The sequence below is a fragment of the Malania oleifera genome, chromosome 5 (genome assembly GCF_029873635.1).
Source record: "Malania oleifera isolate guangnan ecotype guangnan chromosome 5, ASM2987363v1, whole genome shotgun sequence".
Lineage (NCBI taxonomy): Eukaryota > Viridiplantae > Streptophyta > Magnoliopsida > Santalales > Ximeniaceae > Malania > Malania oleifera.
Genome location: NC_080421.1, coordinates 88,770,788 through 88,792,162, shown reverse-complemented (window position 1 = coordinate 88,792,162; position 21,375 = coordinate 88,770,788). Strand labels below are relative to the sequence as shown.

Here is a 21,375-nt window from a genome sequence, read left to right as displayed (position 1 = left end):
TTCTTACTAAAGAAGGAGAAATGGGAAACAATGTCATCTACGAAGAACAATATCTTTTACCACGTTCTCCGAAAGGTATACTTCGGATGGATAGGTTGGGTCTCACTTCTGTTCATTGTTAGTTCTGATCTCGAGTTTTGTGATTTTATCTAGGTTTGTTTAGACTTGTTTCTTAATTAGCAATGTTTGAATTTGTTGTCTTGATTTGATTGGTTGGTTGTTGTTGTTTTTGGGAAGATTTTAATTTCATTATCTGTAATCTCCCTTTTTCTTGTCTTGTAACCACAATATTCCTCTGTCAAAAGTGATGACATATCAATAAATAAAAGGAGATGACACCTTTTTTTCTTTTCTTTAAAAAAAAAAAAAATGCTTTGGCTACTTGTAATGTAGGTCACATAGTGTGCGAATGAGGAAAAAGGAGTTAGTTAATAGGAGGAATAGTATAAGGGGTAGGGGTAGACACAAAATAATTTGGAATGAGATGGTAAGAATTTAATAACTCTTAATTTGTCAAAAGAAATGGTTTATAATCACATAATTTGGTGAAAAAATATTTATATAGCCGATCCCACCTAGTGGAGTTTAAAACTTGGTTTTGCTGTTATTGTGTTGTATAATAATATCTTAATACTTGAGTGGACGAGGGTAGAAGATTGAATCTATTATCCTAGTTGATTAATTAAGTATACAAGGGAAGGCCTGCCAGGCCGTGTGCACATGGGTGCAGGATTCTTTGAAAAAGCGCGAACTGACTCGGAGACTTGGGACCTTAGCTTAGAAATGAATGAGGGGACTTCATCGTTGCATTGTCAGTTGGGGTAGTTTCATGAAAGCCATCCATCTTAATTAGGTGAAAGGGCCGTACATACCCTCATTTGTAATTTTTTTTTTTTGTTTTAAAAAAGATGTAAATTGTTTTGTAAATTGCATTAATGAATTCATCCGGCAACAGCTCGGTACAGTAGCATTTTCTTGGTACGGAAATTGATGCCTAGTCCACGTCTCACCTATTGCCGGAGTTTTTTCCAGTTTTATAATTAAAACAAAATAAAATATAAAATAATACTCTATTTGGGAAAAAATTTCCCAAACTAATGCTCACGTAATCTCGCAGCACAAAGCTGCAAGATTTAAAACTCATGGACGAATGGAAAGGTGACGCATGGCGCAAGAGTTTGAGAAACAAATCTCGCAGGTTAGTCCTGCGAGATTTGCATGGCTGCTTCTCTCTAAGCCTTCCTCCTCTGCCGGCCGTTTGCACCAGCTTCTGATATTCTGGCCATTGCTGCCTTCTTCCGGCCGGAAATTAATTAATAAAGTCACTCAGTGGAGAAAAAAATGGAGTTGGATGACGCCGACCCATTGGCCTTTCAGCACATGTGCAGGGGAATAGGCACTGATTTGGGCATTTTATCAAATAGGTGGTGGGTGCTTTTGAATCACAGCAGTGCATAGGGTAGATTTTTTTATAGAAAAATCCATTCACAACCACCCAACTGCAAACCATTTTGACTGAGCCTCATGATCAGAAATAAAAATAAAACCAACTAACTTACCCAGATGGAGGAAATAAAAAAAAACTTCGAACACAGTGGACCCGAACGCGAGGGCAAAGAGGATAGCTTTCGGGTTGGCGTGGTGAAGGAGATGATGGTGGTGCTGTAGATCTGCAGGTGAGGCAGAAGGGTCTTGGCAGCTGGAGTGGTGTGGAGGATTTCTGGTATGGAGCAGGTGGTTGTGGCCGAGGCTTGGGATATGGGAGAGAGCTGCGGAGAGGGGGGAGCTGCTGGCGTGGTTAGTGATTCCACGCTGCTTACTCCTACAGTAGTATTCAATAATCAATGTAGACATTCAGCTATATAGCTAGCTATGGAAGTGTCTGACTTTATTAATTAATTTTCGATAGGAGGAAGGCAGAAGAGCAATGGCCAGAATACCAGAAGCTGGCGCAACGGCCGGCCGAGGAGGAAGGCCGGAAGCAACCATGGAAATCTTGCAGGACTAACTTGCGAGATTTGTTTCTCAAACTGCACCGCGTTTCACCTTCCCATTCGTTCATAAGCTTTAAATCTCGCTGTTTGGTGCTGCGAGATTTGTTTAAATCTCAAACTCCTGCTCGTGCCACGCGTCACTTTCTCATTCGTCAACAAATCTCGTAGCGCCAATCATGGAAATCTCGCAGGACTAACTTGCGAGATTTGTTTTTCAAACTGCACCGTGCTTCACCTTCCCATTCGTTCATGAGCTTTAAATCTCGCTGCTTGGTGCGGCGAGATTTGTTTAAATCTCAAACTCCTGCTCGTGCCACGCGTCACTTTCTCATTTGTCAACAAATCTAGCAGCGTCAAGCTGCGAGATTACGTGAGCATTCTTTTGGAAAATTTTTTCCCAAATAGAGTATTATTTAATATTTTATTTTATTTTAATTATAAAACAGGAAAAAACTGCCTATTGCCGTGGTTGGGATAAGTAATTTTGAACCAAACATCGCCTAATCCCTGTGAGTCGTCTCCAGCACCACACCCGTATATTCTTCAATCCGCATCTGGGTTTTCGGACGGGTGCGTTCCGTGTAGTCATTCGACTCATTCCTCCTCAGCTACCTCTCTCCGGTGAAGACCAGATCTGCTTGTTGATAAACATGGCGGCTCCAGAGGTTCTGCAGAGCGAGGAAGTCGTACTCCTCTCATCTCCCCTCTTTGACGATCAAAAGGGTGCATTTCTCTCTCTCTCTCTCTCTCTCTCTCTCTCTCTCTCTCTCTCTCTCTCTCTCTTTGTGCTTACGGAATTGAAGAACCTGACGATATATTCGTATATCTGTGATCTTCTGCTCTGTACTTATTTATGAAGCTAGGATGTTGGGGGAGCTCGGATTTTTGGTTCTCCGTCTGTTTTTATTTTAAAATTTGCAAATTAATGTTTTTGTTGTTTTTTTGGTTGAGATTTATCGTAATGTTTCCTATATTGTTTATTAAAATTGTAGAATTTGTGTAGCAATTAAGGAAATTTATTGAAATTTCGTGTTCTCAACAGGAGAGAATACGAAATCCCGAGGACTATCAATTGAGAAGAAAATCGAATTTCTCGAGAGCTTAACTGGAAGAGTAATTTTCTTTCCCTTTTTATTTCAATTATTTATGCTGGAGTTGCTGGAGCAGAGTTTGTTATAAAGACGCTTCACATGTTTCGAGTCTGTTTAGGTAATTGGTTAAGCTCATTGTTTCTTTGCTTGATTACTTGATAACTTGAATCGATTAGAGTAATTGCTGAATGTTAGCAGGCGAGAAGAAGAAGGCAGAGAGCAGGAGACTGTATTTGGAAAATGTTCTCGCACTGTTCTCATTAATTAACCAGTGTATAAATACAGCAAAAAAGGAATATTGTGTAACTGAAACAATTTGTTACAAAAAGAATATATGAAACAGAAAAAGGAATAATACAATAAACAATCATAACTAATTACAGAGATGCTGATTCTTGCACACAAACTGTTTGTGAAAAGGCCTCCTTGTGTGCAGCCGAGTTGTATAGTTTAATACTGAATAGTTAAACGTTCCACTTGTTTTAGAGTGCCTGGCCAGTCCATAAAGAATATTACTCAAATCAACTTTTGCTAATAAAAAAAAATCTGCTCAATTGAACTAAGCATTCTATTTTGATTTCAATTTGATTTTACTGTATAACTCACCTTTGAGTTTTATGATAATGCATTTAAACGTGCTTTCTTTTTTTTGTTTTTGTTTTTGTTTTTTTTTTTTAAATTTTTTGAAAGTTTTTAATATCATCTATCACTATTATTCCAACTGATCAGATTGCAGCACAGCAGGGCCCTAATTTGGCTTGATCACTATTCTAAGTAGTGCTGTGCCCTAATTTGTGTCATATTAGGCTGAATCTGTATGAAGAGGGGTTGAGATGGGTACAATTTTTTATTTTTTTTTCACTCTGGTGATCACAAGATTTATGTTAATACTGGTTTTAGTGTCCTTATGTCAAGCCTCATATATGTAAAGTTACCCCTTTCTTAGGATGTCCCAGATCTGAGATACACTGCTATAATGCTATTCAGTATGAAATTGCAGGGTTCATTAGAATTTCATGACTAATATTTCTTGATTTCCACATTTAGTAACCTTAGGATAAGATTTTCAGTTTTGTATCCTGATTCTATTTTGCTAAAGCCCTCTTCATAATGTTCGAGTTTTTCCCCTCTTCTGTTACTTCTTTCTACTCTGCATTTTCTTTTTCGGGGAGATATCTTACGCTATCTTCAATTTTTTTTTTTTTCTTATCAATAAAATTCAATTATATTTTTTCCTGCGCAATCAATAGAATTTCTGGAAAAAATATTGATTTTTTGTGAGCTTAGGAAGAGGAAAGAGAGCCCTTTAGGTATTTTCAGCCAAATAGTAATGATTGGGGAGCTGTCATTTGAGTAGGATCTAGAATCAGAGTAGTATTGATTTTTTTGACAGGCATGCTCTTTGAATGTTCAAATGATTATATTGGCCATTCTTTGTGACTTTAGTTTTTATTTTCTTTGTGAATTTTAATTTTTTCTGGCCCAAAATTATGGCAAGTTCTATTCATGCATCAAAACAATAAGTTTGGAGAGAATTTTGTAGTTAACCCATTTACTTGTTGTAGGTTAGCAATTGATGATCACGCGGATGGTTAAACGACCGAATATTAATGGAACTTGTTCCACATTTAAATGGAGTAGTTAACCCATTTGCTTGTTGTAGGTTAGCAATCGAAGATCTCGCAGATGGTTAAATGATCGATTATTAATGGAACTTGTTCCACGTTTAAATGGAGAAGAAATTAGAGGCTTATTTGCTCCACCGCCTTGGGGTAAGGGTACACCAGAAAGAAATAATCTTCTCGTTATTTATTCCATGGAGTCATAGGCACATAAATCACTTCTTTTTGAGTGTCAATGGATGTAATTCTTATTTGTGATGCATTGGCATATTTGGTTTCCAATAGTAAGCTTTTAATTCAGAACAGGTTGGACATTGTTGGTACTAATGCATATTGTGTGAAACATGTCGTTGGTAGTTAATGTTGTTTCAATGTTTTGCCCTTTTGTCCTTTTTATTTTTATTTTTTTGGATTTTTATCATTAAGATTTCAAATGTTATTTGATGTGTTCTGGATTCTTTCTTACTTTGGTCCTTATTCTGCCTATGCTGCTTTTTTACTAATAAACACTTCAATTGGTAATCTAGACAGGAAGAAAGCATCTTCCCATGCATTCCAATGCTTTTTATTTTCTGATAGTAAAAGAAATTTATTTAGAGAGAAAAGCATAAACCTGACAAGGAACAAGCTTCCTATTAGAAAGAAAAAAAAAATGATATTATGATCACTTTACCGTGATTTTTATAATGGCAATTGCTGCCGTCATGTCTTGTGAAAATTGTTTATATGGGGTTTATTTTACAGGTGATGATGCTCCGTTGTCACCATTTTGCATGACAAATGTGGGGGAATGGGACAAATTTAGGAATATAGACATGGATAAAGAGGTATTTTGCTTTCCTTGTATATTAAATCACATTTCACTTAACCAATGAGCCTTGTATTTTTATAGTTGCAGAGATAATTCTATGCCTTGATGTCTTCCTCTTCAAAAAAACAGTTTTTGAAATGGGAAAGTGTAAATCTTTGTCACATCTTGTGGTGGCACAGGCTTTATTGGATGAACCATGGAAATGCAAATCATAGGTTTTGTTCAAATAATTTTTCATAATGTATATATTTTTATCTTTGTTAAATGGCTGCTCCCTCTTCTTGTATGAACCATGGTATGTGTATGCAGGACAACACTTTTTTTTCTTACCTAGGATAGGCAAATTATCGTGGAGAGCTATATTATTTTTTCTTTTTCTTGTTTATAATTTGTATGAATATCATGATAATGGTCCACACTGAATGCATTTCCAGGGGTAGGTTATCTTCTCTTGAATTTCCTTCTTTGTCCTCCCAGCAATTGATTGTGGTTCTGTCATTGGAGTTTTTTTTTCGGCTCTGAATTTTTAAGGGCCTATCTCTCCATTTTATTTTCTGTTTATTGTTTTCTAAAATCAGGGGAAAAAGGAAGGCAAACAAAAAATACATTTGGTAAACCATTTTTTTGGCAACTTGCGTGTTTGAGCGAATGTTCTTGTAGACAAGCCACTTTTATAGAACAGTGAAAAGCTGCTCTCTAAATTTTCAAGAAGGGTAATATTTTCCTCCCACCCTTTTTTCTTTTTTTTTTTAAAAAAAGTTCTTTTTCCCTATTCTTCAAAATGAAAATGATTTGTAAACCAAAATAGGCCCTCAAATTTTACTTCATAAAATGCACCTGTGCAAGGAACATCACTTAAAAAATTGGCTACTTTTACTACTGTTGCTATGACAACTAGAATTGAATATAACAAATTAGAATTCCTTGGGATGATGAAGAAAAGAAAGAAGCATGGGCTTACAAATGGGATCCTTTCAATATATGGTGTTATGTTTTTGTTAAATAGTTAATATACATTTATGCCAACTGCAGTGCGTAGCCAAAATATAATATCTTATTGTCAGGCATACCTTCACTTGAATGCATTGCTACTTTCTGAAGTTGGAAAAAGTTATATAGTCAAATCATTTTTCATGCTGCAAAGGCCAAAGAAGTTAATTCATTACTATAATTAAATGTGAATATTTGAATCGTCACTATTAGTCTTTTATTTATATGAACATTTCAAATTGTTTTCAAGAATATACATTTTGAATATGCATATTCCATTTTTTTTCCCTTGATTTCACTGAATATTATGCTTCTTAAGAAGTTAATTTGTAGTCACTTTTGCAAGTCTTCACTCATTTGACTCATGTTCCTAATGCTCTTCCTATACTTCTGTATTCTTTTATTTGCAAAACTAAGATCCCTCCAAAATAAAGACTTTCACTTGGATTGTTCGATGTTTTATCCCCCATCTTCGGAATGTTTGCCCTTTGCCCTCTGTTTTTGCAATTATTTGGTATATTTGATTGGAGCATAATGGCAGCATCTTTGTGGGCCTCATTACTTCCACAAGTTTGATATTGAGCAGCATGGCCTTCGCCATCTTGCTTTTTTGTTTTTCGAATGGTTTTTTTGAGAGGGGTTTTTCTGAGTTATTTGGAGGCAGACTGGAGAGAAATAATTCATTACTCATGGTATTGTTGAATTTCTAGTCTTTCTTTTTTATTTCTAGCTTGTGGGGATGCCTCGTCTCTTCGTGTCTCTCTTTCTTATCTTAATATTTTTTGTTGTTTATAAAATAGAATCCATGTATACTTTTGGTAAATTTGTTGGAATATATATAAATTTTACATGTACTTATGTTGCTTAGATAATTTTGTTAACACTTTATGGCCTTGAGGGCATGAAATGTAGGACGTGCTATGATTGGTATTTTTTGTTTATTTGTCGTAGGCCCGCATGATTGAAGCCCTGAAAAACTCTCCATCAAAGAAGAAAGGTTGTATTGATGGCAATAGGGTGGCTGTTTTGAATGCGTGGCATCGAGTAGATTGCAGAACAAGAGAAGCGCTCCGTCGGAGCTTTCTTTCAGAACTTATTGAGGGCTATGAGGTGAATATGCATGATAAAATGCAAATTTTTCTCTCTTTAAATTTTTATTGGTTCTCAGCCAACAATTGAGACTTTTTTCTACTATTTGCCTTTATTTTTTGTTGGTGGAGGAGGTACCTAGTCCAAGACTCCACGCTCAATCTAGTTCAGCCATTTGTATACCTGAGCTAGTTTGAAGTGGCCTGGAGCAGAACATTCATAATTTTAGTATAGCTGCTTTTCTAAGAGAAGGGAGCAGAATTAGAGAAATTTTAACATCTAAACTGAGCTTAACCATGCACTAGCCATTTGTTAGGTGGTGTAGTTAGTGTTTAATGCACCAGTGGTTGCATTTGAAAACCAGCTTTACTATATATTATATTTTTATTGTTTTTTTTTATGTATATTATAGTCTTCAAAAAATACATGGATAAGAAAAGAAAATTTATTTTGGGCTAAGCGAAGGTGCAAGTAGTAATCCGTGGTTTATCTGGCCCAAATTTGGGTCAATTTGGATTAACTGTCTCTCAAGTCTTGACTATTTCTTTTATGCTCAGTTTTGTTTTTCTGGTTAAGTCCATAGACATGGATAGGAAACATGCTTGTCAACAACAGAAGGAAGAGAGATGTTGCTGTGGCAGGGGATGAAGCCATCATCATTGAGAGTACAAAATTAGATTTTTTTTCTAATTTTAGACTCTATAAAACTACGTGATTTGCAGAAGATGGGTTGACTGACTGCGTGCAGTTTCTCCAGCCTAATACTTTGATGAATTATCTGCAGCAATAGTGTGTGCACAACAGTAATCCAGTTTTTTTTTTGTTTTCTTTTCCGTCTTTGTATTCTACTGTTTTGGATAGTAATTGTCATATTTCCTCAGGGGCCCTGTTGTTGAAAATTTTAATCTTCAAATGTATATATATTTTCCCTGTCTGTATTCTACAGTTTTGGATGGTAAATGTGGATATTTCCTCCAGGCTCCTGTCATCAAAAATTTTAATCCGCAATTTTTTTCCCCAGGAATGCTTGCGGGCATTCATTAAGGAGAGTCGAGAAGATGTTTTGGTGCTACATGTTCAAGATCCTTTTCAGAGGTTATTGCTGCATGGCGTTTGCGAGGTAAATTGTTTTCTGGACAGTCTGAAAGCATTTTCCATTAGTGGCCTCTTGGTAGAATCCTGAATTCCTGATAATATTGTGGATGTTCTGTGTATTATTTTCAGAAGGTGGAAAACTATGCAAATATGCGTGTAGAGAGAGAGAGAGAGAGAGAGTTGTTTTCATATGACCTATTATTTCTAGTTAATATCTAATGTTTGTTTGAAAACTTGGTCATCGTCAAACAGTTCTATGACTTGGTCTCAGTAACAGTTGGTGAGTCGAAGGGTGCAGGCTCTTCAAAGAGGACGAGGATAATGAAGAAGAAGAAGAATGGTTCTGCTGAGCTCCCAGCGGTGACCCTGTCCCATTTTCTGAAAATGTCCAAGGAAGGGATCTGGTAGCCAGGAAGGTCCCCATCTTGTTAATAAATAAAGAAGATAAAGGTTTATTAATGTTTGGATGTATTGTACATTTAATCTGCCTCAGTTGGCAACAGGGTCACCGTATTTCACCTGATTCATTTGATTGCGGCTTTTAGAATGCCATTCAGTGTCTCGTGAATGTCTTTCTGAGAACAACAACCTAGACTCTGAATTTAAAAATTTGTTTTCTTGTATTGGTTTTAATGGACATTTTCGGGCATTATCTCCTGTATCCTCTCTCTCTCTCTCTCTCTCTCTCTAAATAAAAACAAAAGCAAATTTTGGTACCACCCCACTGACTTGCATGGCCTAAGGCAAGATTAAAGACTTAAAATTCATGGGTAGGGGATGTTTATTTAAGAAGAATATTGTTGTCTCTTTGCATTCCATATTGCAATGTTAATCATTTTGGTCTAATTTTGGTGAGATATTAATCTATTTTGATTTATTATAATTTTGTAAAATAAAAGATGCTTCATATAACTGGAGCTTCAATTATTTTAGAAGTTAAAGATTTTTTAGTATACGTACTATGTGAAATTAACTCCGCTTGTGATGCGCGTAATGTCCTAATTTTTTCACAAATAGTTGGTCTCAAGTTTGGGTTAAGGAGGAGGGTTGCATTAGGTAGCTGATAGTCAAGGTAAAATTTGTCAGATCACTATGATATGAATCCTTATTTTATCGAATATTTGCTGGGGCGTCCTTTATGAGCGACGCGTTGTACTTGAACCATTCGGATGTAGCGAAAAGTGGGCAAGGGTGGGCTAGATCGTTGTCCCGAAGCGACGCGTCGTGTCGGCACCCGAGTATGATATCAAATATGCGAGGGTTCCTGCATCATTATGGACGTGGGTAGGTAAAGACTTTAGTTTAGGAAACTAGGATTAGATTAGTAACTTGGAATATAGGGACACTTACGGGCATGGAAATTGTAGATACAATGATAAAAGAATAATTAATATAATTTGTCTTCAAGAGACTAAGTGGGTGGGGGAGAAAGTTAGAAAAATCGATAAATTAGGATTTAAACTTTGGTACACTGGTAAAGAAAAATATAAGAATGAAGTAGATATTATTATAGACAAAAACTTAAAAGATAGTGTTGTGGATGTAACTAGAGTAAGTGATAGAATTATAAAAATCAAGATGGTATTAGGACAAGAGATAATAAATATCATTAGTGCTTATGCTCCTCAAGTTGGCTTAACATAAAATCTTAAGAGAGAATTTTGGAAAGATATGAATAATATTATACAAGGCATACCAAAGACTGAGAAAATATTTATAGAAAGAGATTTGAATGGACACGATGGAAGAGATAGTAAAATTTATGAGAGGATATATAGAGGATATGGATATGGAAACAAAAATGAGTCTAGGGAGATAATCTTAGACTTTGCTATGTCATATGATTTTAGTATAATGAATACTTACTTTAAGAAGAGAGAATAACACTTAATAACCTTTAAAAGTGGACAAAATAGAAGTCAAATAGATTTTTTTTTTTTTACTAGAAGGGTAGATCGTTTATCATGTGAGGATTGTAAAGTTATTTCAGGTGAAAACCTAACCACACAACATAGAGTTTTAGTGTTAGATATATGTATTAAAAAATGGAAGAAAAAAGATAAGATAAACCAATGTAGGAAAACTAGATGGTGGAACCTAAAAGGAGAAACTATAATAAAATTTAAAGATAAAATAATCAAAGATGGGGATTGGACCTTAGAGAATGGGATAGATACAAATACTCTTTGGAATAGATTAGCTAACTCTATTAAAAAGATAGCAAAAGAGATTTTAGGTGGATCAATGGGAAGATTCTTGAATAGCAAAGAGAGTTGGTGTTGGGATAAAGATGTACAAAAAATCATAAAGACAAAAAGAATTTGGTATAAAACGTGGCAAAAATGTAGAAATAGAGATAACTTTGAAAAATATAAGGAGGCAAGAAAAGAAGCAAAAAATGCCGTTAGTGAAGTTAAATATATATCATTTAATAGTTTGTATGATAGATTAGGTACAAAAGAAGGGGAAAGAGATATATATTTAAACTTGCTAATGTTAGAGAAAGGAAGAGCAAAGATTTATGAAATGTAAAATGTATAAAAAGTGAGGATGATATTGTCTTGATTAAGGACGAAGATATTAAAGAATTCTTTAGTAAGTTGTTTAACAAAAACCAAATAGAAGACTTAAACTTAAAATTATCAAATGAGAAAAAGACTAGAAATATAAGATTTATACGCAAAATTAGAGTTGACGAAGTTAAGTTTGTACTAAAAAAGATGAAAAATGAGAAATCTATAGGATTAGATAACATCCCAATTGAAGTTTGGAAATGCTTGGGTGATAACGGAATTATATAGTTAACCGATTTATTTAATATAATTGTAAATACTAAGAAAATGCCAGATGAATGGAGGAAAAACACTTTAATACCTATATACAAAAATAAAGGAGATATTTAAAATTGTGATAACTGTTAGCTTTGATGTATTTCCAAGAAAAAGGGGGGGGGGGGGGGGGGGGAGATGAATTGGAATTTTAAAATTTTTTCCTAAGTTTGACCTAAATAGTATCAATACATTCACAACCTAGGATCTGTCTATGTAGTTCTAAATGTGCAGATAAATATAATGTGGAAATTAAATCATACGCATCATTCACACTATAATATACACGTGCGATAAATATAAAGTACAGAAATATAAACAAACACACGATATGTTATTGGGGTTCGGCCAACTATGCTTACGTCCCCACCTTTAGCTTGCAAGCCCGGGGATTCCACTAAAGACTCACTTAAGGGTGGAGCGGCACCGATTACACTTAGGTCAATTCAAGGGGCTGACTTCAACTGACACGCCTTACTAGGATGACGCACCTAGCTTTTCTAACCGTCTAAGCCAATCTAGGACTATTTCATAGGGCTAGTCTCCCTCTTCAGGCTTGTTCCTGGAGTACAACAAATGTGTATAAAATCAAATGGTACAGTGATTATGCTTTCATGTAAAGTGGATATGTAACCCAATATGCGCAGTATACTTAATCAATCATATACACATCAATAATGTCGGAAATGTAAGCTCGGTGATGTGTATATATTGTGCAAATAATACTCAACAAGATACGATCACAATAATATTCAAGAGTGTTTTAATCAAGTTATTTCTTTGAAACAGTATATATCAAATCTCAATAATAAATTAGGATTTCGAAGATGCTAATCAAATATTCAAACGAACTCAAAAGTATTTTCTCAAATTGTATCAAGCACAAGAGTTCTTTGAAATAATAATATAGCTTGTTAGAAATATTTTGCACAATAAAATCAAGCTATAGGTGTAACGACTCGGATTTTAAATGAAATTTAAATGATAAAAGAAAAGGGAAATGGAAGTTGGGAAAGAAGGGAAGCTGCCAAGCTTCGTCGACGAACACAGGGTTTCGTCGACGAAGGCTTAAGAGAATTTGTCGACGAACACAGGACTTCGTCGACGAGAAAATACCGAGAGGGGTTCTGAGGCAGCCTGAATTTCGTCGACGAATACTGGGCCTCGTTGACGAAATTTGTGAAGGACTCGTCGACAAAGAACGGGCTCGTCGATGAAATCCTCTGTTTTATATATATGAAATCTGGATTTTAAAGCTTCTTAAAGATGCCAACTCTCCCTCTCTCTCCCCTTCGGCTCTCTCTCTCTCTCTCTCTCTCTCTCTCTCTCTCTCTCTCTCTCTCTCTCTCTTTCTCTCTCTCTCATCATTTTGGGCTATTTTTACACCGGATCGACGATCCGAAGTCCCCACGATGCTCCTAGCGGAGTTCTCTTCAAATCTCCTGGAGCGGATTGTGGGAGAAAGCTAGTTGGCAATCATCCCAGAGTTGAGGTAAGGCTTTTTAAGACATATTTGGAGTTTTGACAGTTGAGAAAAGTATTCTACACATAAAAATATTAAAGTTTAATATTAGGAGTTTTTGTTAGCAGGGGCTTGATTGGGAATCATCCCTAAGTTGTGATAAGGCTTTTAAGCCAAATCTGGCTTAATGGTAGTATAAGAAATGTTATACACGTTGAAATACTAAAGTCTAATTCTGTGATATTCATTTTCAGGGTGTTGAGTTGGGAACCTTGTGGGGGCGGGGAAGACTTTCGTAGGGGCTTTGCAGGAGTCAGGTAAGGGGATAAACTAAGCTAGTATTGTTTTGGAAAATGCTTATATACATATAGTTATCATTTGATTTATGGGAAATGTATATGTTTATATATATATGTTTTATATTTGAAAAATACTATGAAAATGATCGTGTGTTGAATATGTGGAAAAATCTAATGTGTGGCATGAGTAAAAATGTTGTGAAATGCTGTTTTCTGGGAATGTGGATGATATGGACTTTTATGATGAAAAACCGGCGTACGGGCCGATATGTTTATATATATATATGGATGTGTTTGCTGGCGTACAGGCCGTGCTATGTGATTTGCCGGCGTACGGGCTGTGCTATGTGATTTGCCGGCGTATGGGCCGTGCTATGTGATTTGCCAGCATACGGGCTGTGCTATGTGATTTTCCGGCGTACGGGCCGTGCTATGTTAAATTGTGTAATACCGGCGTACGGGCCGACGATTTTCATGATACACGTATATATGTGAAATGATATGATTGATGTGAAAATAAATGATATGAGATATTTATGTATCACGATTTTAGTATATGTATATGATATTAGAACCTGGTTGGCTTGGTCTAGGCTAGCACTTACATGATACCGTTGTTATGTGTCCATGGTTTTCGTGATCATGATATCTGTGTTAACACCACTGTACAAAGTGGTGTGAGATTGGATGGTCGATGTGGTTATTTTCAAGAAGTGTGCTGTTATCGCCCCTGGTGTACGGACTAGTCTGGGTAGACCCATCGGACCTACAGACTAGACTATCGACTTGGCAGTGGTCGGCTAATCATTGTTAGGTCCTGCTTTCGGGCCACACAACCCAGTCATATGAGGGTAATACATGACAACAGCCAACTAACCTACCAGGGATGTTTTATGTTATTATTATGATATGAGATGAGATATTATGTGATGAAAATGCAGTATCATCTGCCATGTTTTGATATACTTATGTTTTCCCAGATTTAATAAATAGTACTGGATATGATATGTATGATATATGTAGAACAAGGTATACTCATGTTGCCACACACTAGTATTAGTTTATTTCCCTTACTGAGAGGTGTCTCACCCCTAAATCTTATATATTTTTCAGGAGCCCCTAATAGGAGAGCGAGAAAGGCCCCGCTGATCTAGAGCAGTGTTTGCCCTCTTTGGAAGGGTGAGTCTTGGTAGGGACGGTAGATTTTTGTGTAAATTGTCCCTAGATTTATTTTTGGGATGTATATACTGAGAGATAGCATTTGTAGTAGTCTGGTATGTGTTATGCACATTATGATGAGATGTATATGATTTTATACTTTCTGCTGCGTAGGCTTCTGTTGTATGTTTTGATATATCTCTGGTACCCATGGGTCCAGGTGCATTGTGGCCTGCTGAGCTGAAATGTGAGATGTGTGGTATTAATTTTATGATGATATTATTAAAAAAAAATGTGAAAAATGAGCAGGTCGTTACAATTGGTATCAGAGCCTAGGTTGCTAGGTTCTGTAGACTTTAGAATGCAGCAGAAACAATACCAGAGTTTAGGAAAGGATTTGAGGTTTTGTTCTACAGTCTATAGGCAGGACTTCCGTGGTAGTTTCTGTGTTTTTCCTGGGGTGACGATTTTAGGAAAACCATTGTAAGCTATTGTCGGGTTGTGTTCCTAGAATGTCGGGCTGGGGATTAGAAATGACTTAGAAATGTTGAGATAGTGATGAGGATAGGTGGGTAGAATATAAGGATAGAAGTTCTAAGTCGTGTTTGTTGTTTCAGGATGGATCCAAAAGGAGGAAATAGTGCCCATGCGAGTGGCAGTGATGGTGCAGGACCATCAGGTGCAGCTAGGACCGACTTTGATGCGGTATTACATAGTGTGGCTCAGCAGGTTATGACTGAGATCGCTAGGAGTTCGAGGGAGCAGAGTGGTCCATCTGTAGGCCATGGATGCACCATAGAGAAGTTCACGAAGATGAATCCTCTAGCGTTCTCAAGCGGAGTTGATCCAATAGCCGCCGAGAACTGGATGCAGGAGATTGAGAAGATTTTAGCTGTATTACAGTGTACTGAGAAACAAAGGGTCCTCTTTGCCACCTATAGACTGACAGGAGAGGCTGAGAGGTGGTGGACTACAGTGAGACTGTTGGAGCAGCAGAGGGTGACTCCTATAGCCATGACATAGGACTAATTTAAAGATTTGTTCTTTGACAGATATTTTCCAGCTACTATGAGGGAGGCTAAAGTAGAAGAGTTCCTGAGTTTAAAGCAAGGATAGTTATCCGTTTAGCAGTACGCAGCACGCTTCATCGAGCTCTTCCGTTTCGCCCCATACATTGTTCTTGATGAGGTGAAGAAGGCGAGACAGTTTAAGAGAGGCTTGAGACAGAGTATATTCAGGCAGGTGGTGGTGCTGCGGATCCAGGACTTCGCTGAGTTGGTCGACAGGGCAGCTTTGGCTGAGGTTGGTGAGCGTCTTGATGCAGAGGAGCAGGGACAGAAGAAGAGATCTGCATCTACAAGCTACTAGCAGGGGCACAGGCCGGGTCGGTGGAGGAGAGGTAACTATGGCAGAGGATGGAGACAGGATACGGGAGGACGTGAGGTGCAAACAGGGCAGGGTCCTCCAGTCTGTCAGACTTGTGACAGGAGGCATTGGGGGGAATGTCGAGCTAGTGGTATGGTGTGCTACTGTTGTGGTAGATCGGGGCACATGGTGCGAGACTGTCCTACCCCACCAGATGCAGTTCCAGTGTGTTATCGCTGTGGTAAACCGGGGCATATGGTACAAGATTGCCCTACACCACCAGATGTAGTTCCAGCTCCTAGACCATATCGGGGAAGTTACCAGGCACCACGTGGGGGCCAGCAGAGGAATACGGTTCCAGCCAGGGTGTTCACTTTGACGCCGGGCGAGGCTAAGACGGCAGGTGACGTGGTGATAGGTATGGTGATTATGCTTTCTTTTAAAGTTATTGCATTATTTGATTCAGGAGCTACACACTCGTTTGTGTCTTCGAGATGTGCTAAATTATGTGGGGTTGAAACATAGTCATTAGATGTTGAGTTGTTGGTATCTACACCAACTGGGTCGGTAGTGAGGTGTAGTAGGATGCTTTGAGATTGTCCAGTTGATATTTAGGGAAAAAGTTTGTCTGCGGATCTGATAGTGTTTGACATGCATGGGTTTGATGTTATATTTGGTATGGATTGGCTAGAAGCTAATTTTGTCAGCATAGATTGTCGAGCACGAGAGGTGATATTTAGATTCCCGGGGAAGGCAGAATTCAAGTTCGTAGGATCGCGAGTACAATCCCCGCCTCAGCTAGTTTCAACTATTCAGGCCAGGAGATTACTGCTAAGTGGCTGTTAGGGGTTTGTGGCAATGGTGAAGGAGATGTCGGAAAGTGAATTGAAACTTGCTAGTACGCCTGTTGTAAAGGAGTTTACAGATGTTTTTCCAGATGAGTTACCAAGCTTGCCACCTGACCGTGAGGTAGATTTATCCATTGATTTACCTTCTGATATGACGCCGATCTCTAAAGTACCTTATCAGATGGCGCCAGTGGAGTTAGCAAAGTTGAAAAGTCAGTTGCAGGATCTGCTAGATAAAGGCTTCATACGACCCAATGTATCTCCGTGGGTAGCTCCAGTTTTATTTGTGAAAAAGAAAGACGGGACTATGAGGATGTGTATAGACTACAGGGAGATTAATAAAGTGACGATCAAGAATAAGTATCCTCTACCCCGCATCGATGATTTGTTTGACCAGCTCCAGGGTACACGGGTGTATTCGAAGATTGACCTCAGATCCGGCTACCATTAGGTGAAGGTGAAAGCAGAAGACGTCTCGAAGATGGCCTTCAGGACTCGGTACAGGCATTACGAGTTTGTCGTTATGCCGTTTGGATTGACGAATGCTCCTGCAGTATTTATGGACTTGATGAACAGAGTCTTCCACCGATACCTAGACCAGTTTGTTGTTGTGTTTATTGATGATGTACTGGACTATTCGAGGGGTTATGAGGAGCATGAGATGCACTTGAGGTAGGTTTTGCAGACACTTCGGGAGAAGAAGTTATACGCCAAATTCAGTAAATGTGAATTTTGGCTTGAGAAGGTCGTGTTTTTAGGGTATGTTATTTCTGGAGATGATATTTCTGTAGATCCCAGTAAGATTGAGGCGGTGGTGAACTGGGCTAGACTGAGGAATGTCTAGGAGATCTAGAGTTTCTTGGGGCTAGCGGGATATTACCATCGTTTTGTTAAGGGGTTCTCAGTTTTGTCAGGACCTTTGACATGACTAATGAGGAAGAATGTTAGATTTGTGTAGGATGATAGCTGTGAGTAGAGTTTTCAGGAGCTGAAGCAGAGATTAGTCACAACACCAGTATTAGTCATCCCGTCTAGGGGTGAAGGGTACGTCATTTACAGTGATGCGTCCTTAAAGGGACTTGGCTGTGTATTGATGCAGCATGGCAGGGTAGTGGCGTATGCGTCCCGACAGTTGAAAGAATATGAGAAGAACTACCCTACGCATGATCTTGAATTGGCTGCAGTGGTACACGCGCTGAAAATTTGGAGGTATTACCTGTACGGCGAGCAATGTGAGATTTTTTCTGACCACAAGAGTTTGAAGTATTTCTTCACACAGAAAGAACTGAATATGAGGCAGAGGAGGTGGTTAGAGCTGATTAAAGATTTTGATTGTACCATCAGTTATCACCCAGGGAAAGCAAATGTGGTAGCTGATGCGTTGAGTAGGAAATCCAGGGAGCCAGTGTTGGTAGTTATGGGGATCTAGCATCCGATTATGATGGATCTGGAGAGACTCGGCGTAGAGTTAGTGGAAAGTGATTTCCCAGTATGTATTGTCAGTCTAGTGGTGCGGCCTACTCTGTAGGAGAGAATTAAAGCTGTTCAGAAGAAAGATCCAAAGCTAGTAGAGGTGATAGACAGATTACAGAGCGGGCAAGGGGAGGAGTTTAGTATCGTAGATGACGGAGCTTTGCGGTTCCGTTCCAGATTATGTGTTCCTGTAGATACTGAGATTAGGAAGACCATTCTAGAGGAGGCTCACAGATCTTTGTATTCAGTTCATCCCGGTAGTACGAAGATGTACAGAGATCTGCGAGAGTGGTACTGGTGGAGTGGTATGAAAATGGAGATTGCCGAGTATGTAGCCTAGTGTTTGACGTGCCAGCAGGTAAAGGCTGAGCACCAGAGGCCAACAGGGCAGTTGCAGTCGTTATTTATCCCAGAGTGGAAGTGGGATCACATATCTATGGACTTTGTGTCAGGACTGCCGACGACATTGAATGTCCAGAATGCCATCTGGGCAATTGTTGATCGATTGACGAAGATTGCCCACTTTATTCCTATCAAGATCAGCTACTCCCTCAGCCGTTTAGCGGAGATCTACGTTCAGGAGATAGTTCGTTCTCACGGGGTTCCAGTATCGATTGTGTCGGATAGAGACCCGCAATTTACATCACGATTTTGGAGGAGTTTGTAGGAGGCTATGGGGTCTCAGCTATCGTTTAGCACAACATTCCATCCACAGTCTGATGGGTAGACTGAGAGGACGATACAGATACTTGAGGACATGCTCCGTGTGTGTGTATTGGACTTTGGGGGTAGCTGGACTCAGTTCATGCCACTGGTAGAGTTTGCGTATAATAATAGTTATCAGTTTAGCGTTGACATGGCACCATTTGAGGCTTTATACGGTAGGAGATGTCGATCACCTTTATTTTGGGATGAAGTGGGTGAGCGGCGAGTAGTGGGGCCTGAGCTTGTGTAGCAAGTACGTGATAAGGTTCGACTTATCAGGGATAGGATCAGTGCAGCTCAGAGCCGACAAAAGAGTTATGCCGACCATCGTCGCAGGAATTCAGAGTTTGATATGGGTGATCATGTATTTTTGAAGATAGCTCTAATGAAAGAGGTTATGCGCTTTGGGAAGAAGGATAAACTTAGTCTTAGGTTTATCGGTCCATTTGAGATTCTAGATAAAGTGCGACCAGTAGCCTACAGACTGGCTTTACCACCTGTATTATCCAGAATCCATGACGTATTCCATGTTACTATGTTAAGGAAATACGTCCCAGATCGTTCTCATATCATTAGCTATGATGAGTTGGAGCTTAGTGATTCACTTGGGTATGAGGAGGTACCAGTGCAGATTCTGGATAGGAAAGTGCAGGAGCTACGTAACAAGACGTTTCCTTAGGTAAAAGTCTTGTGGAGGAATCATGCGGTAGAAGAGGCTTCTTGGGAGTTCGAGGAGCAGATGAAGCAGAGGTATCCGCATTTATTTCAAGAGGTCTGAGTGGATAAATGTAAATAGTTAAGTAGTTTTCTGATGCAGGTACATGTAATGGTTGAATAGTGTAGTATTTTAGTCTTGGGAGAGATTTTATTTTATATATGTAATCTCCTAATACTTGGAATGTAACCACGGTATTCCTCCGCCACAAGTGAGGGCAGGTAATGAAATAAGTAGACCATTTTGCCTTATAAGGGATGACAAGTTATGAGAACAATAAATTTCGAGGACGAAATTTTTATAAGGAGGGGAGGATGTAACGACCCAAATTTTAAATGAAATTTAAATGATAAAAGAAAAGGGAAATGGAAGTTGGGAAAGAAGAGAAGTTGACAAGCTTCGTCGACGAACACAGGGTTTCGTCGACGAAGGCTTAAGAGAATTCGTCGACGAACACAGGGCTTCGTCGACGAGAAAATACCGAGAGGGGTTCTGAGGCAACCTGAATTTCGTCGACGAATACAGGGCCTTGTCAACGAAATTTGTGAAGGACTCGTCGACGAAGAATGGGCTCGTCGATGAAATCCTCTATTTTATATATATGAAATCTGGATTTTAAAGCTACTTAAAGAAGCCAACTCTCCCTCTCTCTCCCCTTCGGCTCTCTCTCTCTCTCTCTCTCTCTCTCTCTCTCTCTCTCACACACACACACACACATCATTTTGGGCTATTTTTACACTGGATCGACGATCTGAAGTCACCACGACGCTCCTGGCGGAGTTCTCTTCAAATCTGCTGGAGCTGATCGTGGGAGAAAGTTAGTTGGCAATCATCCCAGAGTTGAGGTAAGACTTTTTAAGCCATATTTGGAGTTTTAACAGTTGAGAAAAGTATTCTACGCATGAAAATATTAAAGTTTAATATTAGGAGTTTTTGTTATCAAGGGGTTGATTGGGAATCATCCCTGAGTTGTGATAGGGCTTTTAAGCCAAATTTGACTTAATGGTAGTTATAAGAAATGTTATACACGTTGAAATACTAAAGTCTAATTCTGTGAGTTTTCATTTTTAGGGTGTTGAGTTAGGAACCTTGCGGGGGCGGGGAAGACTTTCTTAGGGGCTTTGCAGGAGTTAGGTAAGGGGATAAACTAAGTTAGTATTGTTTTGGAAAATGCTTATATACATATAGTTATCATTTGATTTATGGGAAATGTATATGTTTATATATATATGTTTTATATTTGCAAAATACTGTGAAAATGATCGTATGTTGAATATGTGGAAAAATCTAATGTGTGGCATGAGTAAAAATGTTGTGAAATGCTGTTTTCTGGGAATGTGGATGATATGGACTTTTATGATGAAAAACCGGCGTACGGGCCGTGCTATGTGATTTGCCGGCGTACAGACCATGCTATGTGATTTGCCAGCGTATGGGCTGTGCTATGTGATTTTCCAGTGTACGGGTCGTGCTATGTGATTTGCCAGCGTACGGGCTGTGCTATGTGATTTGCTGGCGTATGGGCCGTGCTATGTTAAATTGTGTAATACCAGCGTATGGGCCGATGATTTTCATGACACATGTATATATGTGAAATGATATGATTGATGTGAAAATAAATGATATGAGATATTTATGTTTCACGGTTTTAGTATATGTATATGATATCAGAACCTAGTTGGCTTGGTTTAGGCTAGTACTTGCACGGTACCGTTGCTATGTGTCCATGGTCTTTGTGATCATGATATCTGTGTTAACGCCGCTATACGGAGTGGTGTGAGATTGGATGGTCGATGTGGTTATTTTCAAGAAGTGTGCTGTTATCGCCCC

General features: G+C 38.5%; 1 protein-coding gene across 3 annotated transcripts; it reads left to right on the top strand.

The window, feature by feature from the left end:
• Positions 1 to 1,580: 1,580 nt before the first annotated feature.
• LOC131155396 (uncharacterized) lies at positions 1,581 to 9,349 on the top strand. Of its 3 annotated transcripts, none has more exons than XM_058108484.1 (8): positions 1,581 to 1,797; positions 1,910 to 2,717; positions 3,037 to 3,107; positions 4,749 to 4,857; positions 5,452 to 5,534; positions 7,460 to 7,618; positions 8,619 to 8,717; positions 8,822 to 9,349. In XM_058108484.1, the coding sequence occupies exons 2-8, from the start codon at positions 2,645 to 2,647 to the stop codon at positions 8,909 to 8,911; spliced, it is 684 nt and encodes a 227-aa protein (XP_057964467.1). In that variant the 5' UTR covers positions 1,581 to 1,797; positions 1,910 to 2,644; the 3' UTR covers positions 8,912 to 9,349. The 3 variants fall into 3 exon arrangements, with proteins under 3 accessions (XP_057964467.1, XP_057964468.1, XP_057964466.1); XM_058108485.1 differs by having other exon boundaries at positions 1,584 to 1,797; positions 8,964 to 9,349; XM_058108483.1 differs by having other exon boundaries at positions 1,589 to 1,797; positions 8,945 to 9,349.
• Positions 9,350 to 21,375: the final 12,026 nt, after the last annotated feature.